This window comes from Limulus polyphemus, unplaced genomic scaffold, assembly GCF_000517525.1.
Source record: "Limulus polyphemus unplaced genomic scaffold, Limulus_polyphemus-2.1.2 Scaffold5492, whole genome shotgun sequence".
Classification (NCBI taxonomy): domain Eukaryota; kingdom Metazoa; phylum Arthropoda; class Merostomata; order Xiphosura; family Limulidae; genus Limulus; species Limulus polyphemus.
Genome location: NW_013671102.1, coordinates 23,553 through 34,695, shown reverse-complemented (window position 1 = coordinate 34,695; position 11,143 = coordinate 23,553). Strand labels below are relative to the sequence as shown.

The 11,143-nt window shown below is 37.2% G+C and overlaps 1 protein-coding gene across 10 annotated transcripts in view; it reads right to left on the bottom strand.

Annotated features, from left to right (window-relative positions):
• Window positions 1-11,143, bottom strand: part of LOC106472650 (nicotinamide/nicotinic acid mononucleotide adenylyltransferase 1-like) — a 55,719-nt gene that overhangs the window by 24,414 nt on the left and 20,162 nt on the right. For all 10 annotated transcript variants that reach the window (XR_002613496.1, XR_002613497.1, XM_022401204.1 and 7 more), the window contains exon 4: window positions 5,188-5,339. Coding sequence is in view for 8 of the 10 variants with exons in the window: in XM_022401204.1 (XP_022256912.1) it covers window positions 5,188-5,339 (152 nt within the window). In the remaining 2 variants the exon portion in view is untranslated. The remainder of the gene's footprint in view (window positions 1-5,187; window positions 5,340-11,143) is intronic.

Sequence of the window (11,143 nt, the reverse complement as noted above, 5' to 3'; positions counted from 1 at the left end):
GTCATGATATGTAAATTAAAAATTGTTATTTTACGGTGATAATCTTGTTTTCTTGTGCCCAATAATGCATAATTTCATTTGATAAACACGTTTAGATTGAATGGTAATTTATAATCAGTCACAAGAACGTCGAATCTGAATCACTTGAAAAAAAACACGGTGTATATTTTTACCGTATAATCTTAAAATATCTTCTGTTGGTTACATGCATAATTTCATATCTTTACCTTTTCACTTATAGTTTGTTTTGAATGTTTTATTTTCTTTCCTCTCCTTTATCGTTATTATTATCTTGACACACATAAACATGCTCTCACAGACAATATAACAGTATCATAAGCAGCAGATACTTTAGCCTCCAGCAAAATGTTTTTGTTCTTACATAGTAATGTAAGCCTCACAGGGTGAAGTGAAGTTTGGGTTGTGTTTAAAAAAATCATTAAACCTTCTAATTATGAATTTTAAAACATAAATAATACATAATTAACTAAAATATAAAAGTAAAACCTAAATACAATTTAACTGTCTATCTAACTATTATGTATCTAGGTGAGAAACAGTGAGGACAAAATCAGCAGACAATGCTTTGGCTGTTTGACATAGTTAATAATGAATTATACATGTCAGTTTTAAAATAATCATTGGAGGATTGTAGTTTAAAATGAGCTTTTTTCTATTGGTTATAAACACGTCCATTAAATACATTCATGTCGCTTGAAATCACATGCTTAAGTTAAAAGGTGGGCATGGCTACTGTCAGGGTGTGAGAATATTAATTCTTTTTGTAATATCTAAATTGACACAAAAGAGTTTAAAGTTAGAATGAATAAATAGCACAACACCAGTAGAATTCTGTCAAGAAATACATGTACACAAGTAATAGAGACAAAAAGTTAAGATCTTTGTTTGCTCATGCATAACATGACAATAAAACTGAAGTTTAAGTATTTTTGTGTAAAGGTTTCATTTAGAAAGTTAGATAAAACTTTCAGTTATAATGTATATGATAATCTAATTTCATTAAAATACATTGACAGTAGAGTGATTTAATTAAATTTCGAATGTTGCTCAGTAAAACCTCATAACATTCACAGAAAGGAGTTTAAAACACATGCAATAGTTTAAGGGTTAAAGTCAAAAGGGCTGGATAATACTCTAACTTAACTTACATGGTTTGTTGACACACAACTCCTAGTTAGAATACAAAGCTTTATTTTCATAATTTTCATTGTTCTAAGCCAGTGTTGGTGACAATGTGTGATATTTTCCAAAGCCTTTTAACCCTTTCCAGCCAATATTAGTATATTATCATATCTGTTTTTGAATTCAGGAAAATTAATAACCCATAAAAATCACCACATCTGAAACTCGTGCACACACATCAAACCTAAAGCATGATAATCATTAAGCATTTTCAAACCTAAATTTTATTTTTTGGGTGAATTTACAATTTATAATAAATAACACCACTATATGACAGACTTATGTAATATACCATAAAGTACAATTCCCACGACTGTCAACCTGAAAACTAGGTTTCTCACATACTTATTCAACAAACCATATGTTCTGTAACAGAAGATTCATTGATATTTCTCTTTTGTTCTTATCTTATTCATTTCACAAAACAAGTAACTGTCCCATAAAGAGAAGTTTGTATCCAACATTTAGATCAAGTTCTTATATCTTTTTCACAGCCATGTTAGTTGTTTATTTCTCTCCAACAAACACACACTTTTCAGTAGCAAAAATACAAAAAATTGAAAGAAATTCTCCACTGAAATATCTTTTTTTTTATCATTAAAACTAATATATATAGATTATATTCATGATGTTAGAAAAATACGTAGGTTCAAGAAGTCTTGACAGAAATTAATAAAATCCCTATAGCCCAAACACTTTCAAAAAGTGGACCTTTCTTCTTCAGGGGCAAACTGATTATATTCTATTTTACTTTATCTTATTTATTAAAGTTACCTATGTACTCCGTTTAGAAATTATGTATCAGATGTTTCACAATAAAGCCTACCACTAATCTTCAACTTAATGCCAGGTTTAAGCCCAACACAAGACCAATATAGTTTTAAATTAATAGCATGAGTTTTTGTAAAGGAAAAAGCAACTGCCAAAGTAATTGCTTCAACAATACAGGCAAACAAGCAGGAAAATATAATAATATTAATTTATTAACTTTACTTAGCCTATAACTGCACAGAAACCATGAGATAGTTTGATCATTTTGAAACCATTGAATAAATGTTAATATTTTCTTACACTGATAAGATATTTCCAATAGATACTTACCTCCATTCATAATAGTTTTTCTCATTCAGTGCTTCCCTTTATATGCACAAATGTTTTTGCTAAGCACTAGCCTTGAAACACCCACCTACCCCATGTTTCAATGTGGTTCAGCTGCATTATAGCATGAAAACAAGCATGTGACAACCCTCTACCAATAGGAGAGTATCAAACTTTCCTGTTGCAGCAGGCTCCTTCTTTGCTGTAGAACCCAATCTTAACTTGGAGATTAGGCAGAAAAGAAGAACCAGAAGTGGGGAGAAAGTATGATAGGAGGTATCTATCGGAAATATATTTTCAATATAGGAAAATATTAACTTCCAAGATGATATCTTACCTTCTCTCACATAATAGCTAGAATCCCACATTGGCCTGGTGGAGGGTCTGGTGCAAAAGTTATCTAGACAAGCACTCTTCAGAAAGTGCCCAAAGAATACCCTAGATATGTGACTATTCTTGTTAGAGGAACACACTCGCTAAATTGGGCAGAAAAGAGAAGTACATCCATAATGATAGATATGTTGGCTGGTCCAGCTCCTTTCTAAAATCAGACCACCCAGGTATCAATATCTGGGAGATGGTAGGATGAGGGTTCCCCAAATGACCAAAATATGACATGGCTGATCCAGCTCTTTTCCAACACCAAATCTCCCAGAAACTGACCTGCATGAGATGGTAGGATTGGGGTTCCCCAGCCAAATAGTATATCCCAGGATTCAGCCAGTGGTAAGACAAGGGCTCCCTAATACTACACATGTGAGGACTTATGTTGGCTGGTTCAACTCCTTACCAACACCAAACCTCCTGGAAACTGACTCCAGGAAATAGTAGGATGGGGGTTTCCCTGCTGGAGAGGTAAACTTCATTTCGGTGGATCTACTTTAGTTTATGAATCAGTAGGAGGATCTACACCATTTACACCAGCAGAACACCACCTTCCTACTCTCAATGGAATGGAATTGAGCACATTCAAGAGGAAGCCTCTATGGTCCACCACACCAATGGCTAGGAACTGGTAAGTGATACGGATTCTTATACTCCACAAAAAAAGGGAGGGGGGACATGGTGGAGGGTCTGTATGAATGCTAAGGTAGAGACTCTGCAACAGATGAACACGGGGACACTGTTGTATTCAATCAAAGGAACACCAGGGATGATCAGCTACCACTTGTGTTTACTCACGACAGTCCATGAGTCAGTGCAGTCTGAGACAGGCATAAGTATGATGCAATATACCCTGTAGTGAACCTATTAGTGGTCTCACAGAACACTCCATCTCGAAAGTGTGTGTTATAGGCCATATATACATGTTGAACAGTCCAGCTCCAATCCTATGATTGGGTGGGGGTACCCAAGCCAACATCTCGACTGGTCCAGCTCCATGCCAACCAGAACTCCCAGGTCTCTACTTGCAGGAGGTGGTATGCCAGGGGTTACCCAGTTGGAAATTTGTTTTCCACTGAGTGTGATCAAGATAGAAAAGGGATGTAACCCTATAAGGGAAAAGAAGAAAAGTAAAAGTAAACCAACTGACTCACAGTTGAACCAATGTGTGTAGTATGGCAACAGGCAAAATGCGATAGCCGGAACCACATGATGGTGGTAATGGGAGATGAATGTGTTGGATGTAGTCCACATGTCAGCCTGGATTACCTCCTCCAATGGACAACATAAATTAGCTGCCAGGATAAAGATAAGATGTCGAATCTGATGAGATGACATCTGAAAAAAATGTTGGGAATCAGGAGATAAGGATGAATATGCCTGATGAGTTGGTGAATCCAACCTGTGAGAGTGGTGGGTGAAATATCTCTTTGCAATAAAGGGTTCTAGGGAATAAATAAAAAGGAATGGGAACCACAGAAGGAAGCCATGCAGGCAATATAACATCTGACTACATAGAAGTCTATTCAAATCAGAATGGGAATACATAAGGGAAAGGGAGGTATGGAGAATGATGTAAAGGAGATCTACTGCTAAAGTCAAAGGATGAGGGACAGGAAACCACAAAGGAATAATTTGGCATTGAGATGGATGACAAATTAGTCCAAAGGTAGAATATCTCACTGATCACATAACCACCAGAAAACTTGGGAATTGAGGATAACTCTGTGGAAAGGAACATGTCATCAACCATAAATGAAGATAAAATTGGGCCCAAATGAGAAGGGAGTGGAAAAAATACTCCCAGGTGGAAGAGGTATTGTGCTGGGAGAAGGAAGAACTTCAACATCTTACCTAACAAGTTTCTAATTTTTACATCTTAGTCACTTTTATATTAATAAATAAAGATTACATATGAAAAACAAGAAATGAAACTTAACCCTACATTTTTTATACTAATGGTACTACTACATGGGTGGGGGTCAAAGTGCACATGGCATGACCTTTTACAGAGTGCCATTCAACACAGTGTTATATATTTGATGTCAGGGTTATCAACTATTCCTTACACTGTTGATTTAGTGACATTTCACAAAAGAGGAGAGTAAATAACAATACACTATACAAGGATAGTGAAAAACTAGTTAATGCATTTCAGAGTTCTTGGGGTTTTATGCAAATGCAACATTCAAACTGTATAATGGATAAAAGTACTAAAGACAATTCTAAATGACTGGTTTAGGTGACAGCATGATTTATAATTCCTTTCAAATTTTATTGAATAAAGAAGTCTGTTAAATTTTAAGTAATATTTAATGCACTCACTCTGAGCTACATGCATGTATACTCTCAAATGCTTTAAGTAACACTCATCTGACTGAACCTAGCTTAATTTGAATTTAAATGTAACATACTTAACTATTTGGGCCATAGTTTTAATGATACGAAAACAGAAACTGTTCTATATAACTTGATGCCTCAAACATACTAAAAGAAACTCACCATTTATCTTATCATAATCCAGCTTTTGCTTTTTTCTTAGATTTGATGAAGATTTGTTACCATTCACGATTGAATCAAACAGATTTTGATGATGTTGTAAAACTTTACGTGTTTCTGTCCATGTTGTTTGATCACTTTCCCAAGTGTCCAATCTATCAGAAAAATAAAATATTTTAATATTACCTAACTATAATAACATATACATACACTGCAAGAAAACACAACAATCATAAGAATAACATAGTGTTGAAAGTACATATACATAAATAAAAGAATAAATGCTTTACAGAAAAAAATACTTAAACTTACAAGTTTGTAATCGATTGTCTTCAATTAGGATTTTATGGATGACATTTGACAAATATTAAAAGAAATTTTCCCTGACTACATTTACTGAACAAAATAAAAATGCAGTTTCTGAAACTATAAATTATATATTACTTTACATAAGCTACAATTGGAAAAAAAATGTACTACATAATCCTTCAAATATATGACAAAGGAACTATATGTTACAGTAATCTCATCTAAAAATTGTTGCAAAAAATTAAGACACCAAAATAATATGAACATTTATAAATTCATTGTTTAATACTTAACATCAAGAACTACAACCAGGTTGACTAGTTCATGTAATTAATTCCTCAGGAACACTGTTAAACAGATATAACACTATTTACAAACACTTAGAATAACAGGCTAACTGCTAAATACTGCCCTAGCCTGTAACTCCACCTGGAGCAACATACAATATTATTAGTGTGTTCCAAACTCTCCTAGATGTGTTAGCACCATGCACCATGTTTTCTTGAGTGTCACCTGGTTTTCACTCCAATTTACATAGCTGAATGTGACAAATTATCCATGGTAAAATTAACTACCTTTGTCTTAGTCAAACATAACAATGAGGTATTTACTAAAAGTTCTGTTTAACAGATAAAACAAAAAATTAATCTTATGTGTAAAATTACTTTTATATCATATCATAACTACAGGTGTAATGAACTTGTTCCATGATAATGAATGAACAAGTCAATAAAAGTCATCACAGGGAAATTAAACATTACAATTATATCTTATGATCCACAAAGTTACTCACTCAAAATCCTTTAGAACAGAAAAATTTCAAACAGCAAGCTACACGTAAATATGTCTTATAAAACGAAGATACACCAAGGCAATAGTCACGATTATTATCTAAAGCTGGTGAACTTCACTACATGCAGACTTGATTTGGTACTGAAGCTTCAATTCTTACTCACAGTAGTTTCTAATGTGAACACGACTTCACCAAGCATTATTCTGCCAAAAGGTGACAGTTAAGAGCTTTTCACCAATCATAAGTTAAAATAACAGGGCTAATTTAGAGACAAATTTAGTAGTTTCACATGAATGAAAATAACTCTAGCTGAATTATTCCTATTAAAGTTAACATTTTTCTTGTCTGAAAATGTATTTCCGATAAATACTCACCTCTTCACACAGATCAGTTATCTTCCCCATGTGTTCTTACACTCTGCCAAAGAGACTTGCATGCTACTAACCTTGTGAAAGCACTCCCACCTAATTCACTTGCACTCATAGTAACTTCATTCTTTGACAAGGCAAGGAAAAATAAAAGCACACAGGAAGTGAAGAGGATGGATGGGAATGTTTGCATAGGTGAGTATTTAACAGATACATTTTCAGGTAAGATAAATGTTAACTTCCAAGACAATACCTCACCTACTCACACACATTAACTAGAATTCCATGTTAATATCGTAGAAAGCTCAGGGCAACTTTTAACAAGATAAGCTCCCTTCAGAAAGAGCCCAAAGGAGTGTAGCACCCTATGGTAGGTGCTCCATAGGGGCACATCCATGGAAGACAACATCTCGTCTCATCCAGGGTATATTTTTCGTCTGTATAGGAAAGGGAAGAGACCAAGAAGCCAGAATTGTGTCACAGGGATGGTAGAATTGGTATATGGCCATCCAGATTCTTGCCTTCTTCTAGCCCCAGTGGTTAGGTCCCAATCGATGAAGGTTCTCCATGGTTCACTACACAAGCAGCTAGGAACTGGTAAGGGGGAGAGAATTCATATTGGGTAGAAATAAAAAATGTGTTTGGATCCCCATAAGTCCTTCAGTCTGGAAAGTTTTTTTTAGTGGAGACAGTGCAATGAGTAACTACAAAACCTTATTTTAAAAAGCTAGCAAGCATGAGCCAGGGAAGTGGGCAGAAACACCTTTTGGGTGCTGGCTTTTTCCATGCTAGTCCATGGAATAGGTATTATATATCCTATAAGGATACCTCAAATGGTCTTGCAGAACACCCAATCTCACAGTGGGTACATATGTAGAGCTAGGGCAAATTATATGAGTGCCTTCTGTTATCCTGGCTCAATACAGATTTTAAGTAAGTATTACCTGGGAGGCAACACTAGCCACCAAATGGGATCCTATATATTAAGCAGGGAGAGCAAAGAAACTGTGTATTCACTTGTCTGAAGACAGTGGGTTGATTGTAGTAGGGCTATTGGTGAAAGTCTGAAACTCTCCAGAGATGAGATAGCAAGGTGTTGAAGATAGTGGGCAACGAAGATTTGTGGGGTAGTCCATGTGCTAGCCTAGAGGATTTCATCCAGAGGTCGGTGAAAGTGTGCTAAAAGAGAATGTGTAAGGTGGAAAATCTGATGTGAAGAGACACTGAACACCCAACAAGTGTTCATTTCCAGAAATGCATATATCAGACAAAGGAGTTAGCGGATCTATCCTGTGAGAGTGGAAAGAGAAAGGTCCCAATGCATGAAAAGGTGATGACAGAAATCCCAAAAGATAGAAATACAGGACAAATAACAATAAACAGCCTGGATCCAAAATATGGGAGATAGAGGGTAGGGAGATGGGAAAAAAGTGTGGCCATATCTTCCTTAACAGCAGAAGTCTTAGGAAGGAAAGAGCAATCTGGATAGAGGAAAAGTGTGATGGAAGAGAGTACAAAAGGAATTGATGGTATAGGTGCTGAATGATGGCAACCACAGGTGAAGATGAGGAAATAGGTCTTGAGAGAAAGGTGGTACAAAGAATAAAAAACCAGGGGTTTGAAAGGGTTCTGGGTAAGCTTGTGTAAAACCACATTGAAATCCCAGTCAAGCTATGGTGCAAGATGAAGGGTCTATGGATAAGGAAGGAATGGAAGAGGGTAGAAAGGACAGAGAAAATATCCCACATTATTGGGAGGGGGCAAAAGGTGGTAGATAACACCTCCCAATAACTTGTGATAGTAGAGACAGACAAGCCATGGACAAACACCCAGATAAAGAAGGAATTAAGATGGTGCAAGGTAGGTCAGTCAGGTAAGAAGTGGTGTTTGAGGAACCAACAGTAATAAGCTTGCCATTTATGTTGGTAGAGAGTTAAATAGGAAGGGTAGCAAGAGTGAGAGAGAATGAAGGATACACAATCAGATAAGTTGGCTCACCAAACAATGGACCAAATAAATGCGATATGTAAAGATGGAGGAAATCATCCTTGATGAAAAAGTGAGTTGTGGGGCTGGAGTACAAAAGATGGGATGTTGGGAAGAAGAAGGGGAGGTTTGGTTGAGGGTTGAAGAAGCAGAGGAAACCAAGGTTGCACTGGCCAGCAAGAAACTATAAGAAGGACCCTGCAAGAGGTGTCCTGAATCAGAGCAAGGACTTGGGGAAAGAGGTGAAGTGGAGGATAGGAATAAAGGAAGAGATGAGACCAGTCCTGACTGAAGGGTGGGAAACAAGAGACAAAAAAGAAAGGAAGTTTGACATTAAGTGGAGTTACAGAGGCATCAATTAAGAGAGTTTTGATTAGGGAACATATCTAATAAAATATTTGAGGATGTAGGGACCATTTCATGGGCAATATGCAGTCTTGTTGAGAAAGGCGGTCTGCAACAAGGTTCAGTGCTCAAAGAAAATAAATTATCTGGCATACCCAATGGGAATGGGCTCACAAAAAGAGGTCCAACATCTGAAAACAAAGGGACCTGGAGTTGGTGCTTCTTTGTTGGGTTGATATAGGACCCGACCAAGGAATTGTTTGAGTGGATCATAGCCAGATGATCTATAAGAAAGGTTAGGAAATAGGTGCATGCCTGATGGACAGCAAGATGTTCAAGAGCACTACTGTGTAGATAAAGCACCTTCAGGGACTAAGTGCCAAAAGTCACTTGTCATTCAGACACACTTCCCAACCTGAGAGGGAAACATTGGTGAAAAGTTGGAGGTCCAGTGTGGGAGGTGGTAAGGGAATTCTGAAGGTGGTATTAGAGCAGTATAGCCACTGAGTTAGTTCCTTGAAAAGTGAAGGTGAGAGGTAAATAAGTGAGGACAGCACATCCATGGAAAGCTTCCATTGGTCATGCAGCATTTACTGGAGGTAACACATGTGCATGGCCTAGAGGAATAAATAGTTCCATAGAAGTCATAGTCTCCAAAAGAGAAAGAACCTCTCATGCAGAATGAGAAGTTCAAATTTTGGTGACTAGATGCTTGAGATATGGGGGAAAAAAATGGAAGAAGTTTGGCACAGCTGAAGCAAGTTTTGAAAATAATTCTCAGATGAATAAGGTATTGAATATCTTGATGAGTCACCTCAATCAAGCAGCCTCGTGAAGAAGGGAAATATGCTGGGAGGATTCCACCTGGGAATGAGCAAGGAGAAGCCAGTCATCCATACTGCAAACCCAGACTGTGAAAATGGTGAGCAAAGGCCTCATAACTTGGTTGAAAACACAGGGGCTGATACAAAGCTGAAATACTGGGCAAGAAATTGGAACATGTGATCCCAGTGAATAAAATGGAGAAGAAGTTTGAAGAATAGGGCACTCAGAATATGGAGAAAGATGTCTGAAACATCGAGCTTGGTCATCCACAGGCCGGGTTAAAATGCCTATTTGAAAAAAAAATTTCCATCCAAAAGTGCATGACAGTCAAATAACAATTGGATGCTAGTCCCCAGTCTTCTTTGGAACTATGAATAATCAGTAGTAAAAACACTTTCGATGACCTGTTTCTCCAATAAATCCCACACTGCCCCCTCAAGATCTTGAAGGTATGCATGATTTGAGGAAAGGTAAAAGGAAACAGTTTGGGATTGAAAAGGGGGAAGTGTAGAAACAACTTGTGGGTGAGATCCTGAAGAACCCACCTGTTGGCAAATAAATATATCCAGAGAGCTGCAAAGTACAACAGATGGGCACCTACGGGTCTCAAACGAACCAGTTGGTCACCAGTGATTATGTTGGCAAGTTTAATGTCAGGAGGAAGCGAGACAGGTAGAGAAGGAAGGCCTAGAAACTGGGACAGAAAGGCAAGTGGAAGAAGGAGCATAGGTAGTAGGGTTGAAACAATCGGGAAATCAAAGAGGTTTGGGAGGATTGTGAATGGGCTGCTTCAGACCATGATTCTAAGGAATCATGAACAACACCAAAAAACCTCTGGATAGTGAAAAGAGGCAAGGAGAAGGTTGTGGAGAAAAGTGGATAAGTGATGCACTTGAGAGAGGAGGGTATCACTTCCCATTGGAGGTAGAATGGGCCAAAGTGGAGAAAAGGAGGGATCAATTTTTCCTAGAGAATCTTCTGGAAAATGATGAAGAATTTCCATCAAGGACAGTAAGAAAAACCAAAACATAGGAGTCAATTAGACTGGGGGGGGGGGCATAAGACTATACGGGCAAAGTTGGTCAAGAAAAGAGTCAGAATGCACTGCTATCTCAGGATAGGGCAGACATAAAAATAGTCACAAGTAGTGGGGTTGTGTAGGAGTGAACAGGAAGTATCATAAAAAACTGTGGTAAGAGAAAGAACACTACATACCTGGAAAAAAGTAGGGCCTGCACAATTAGTAAAGTGTATAACTGGTTAACCTTGGCTCATTAACCCTTTTGAGATGGGTCATGGGTGAAAGGCCATGTCATCTCGTTTGTTGACTTGC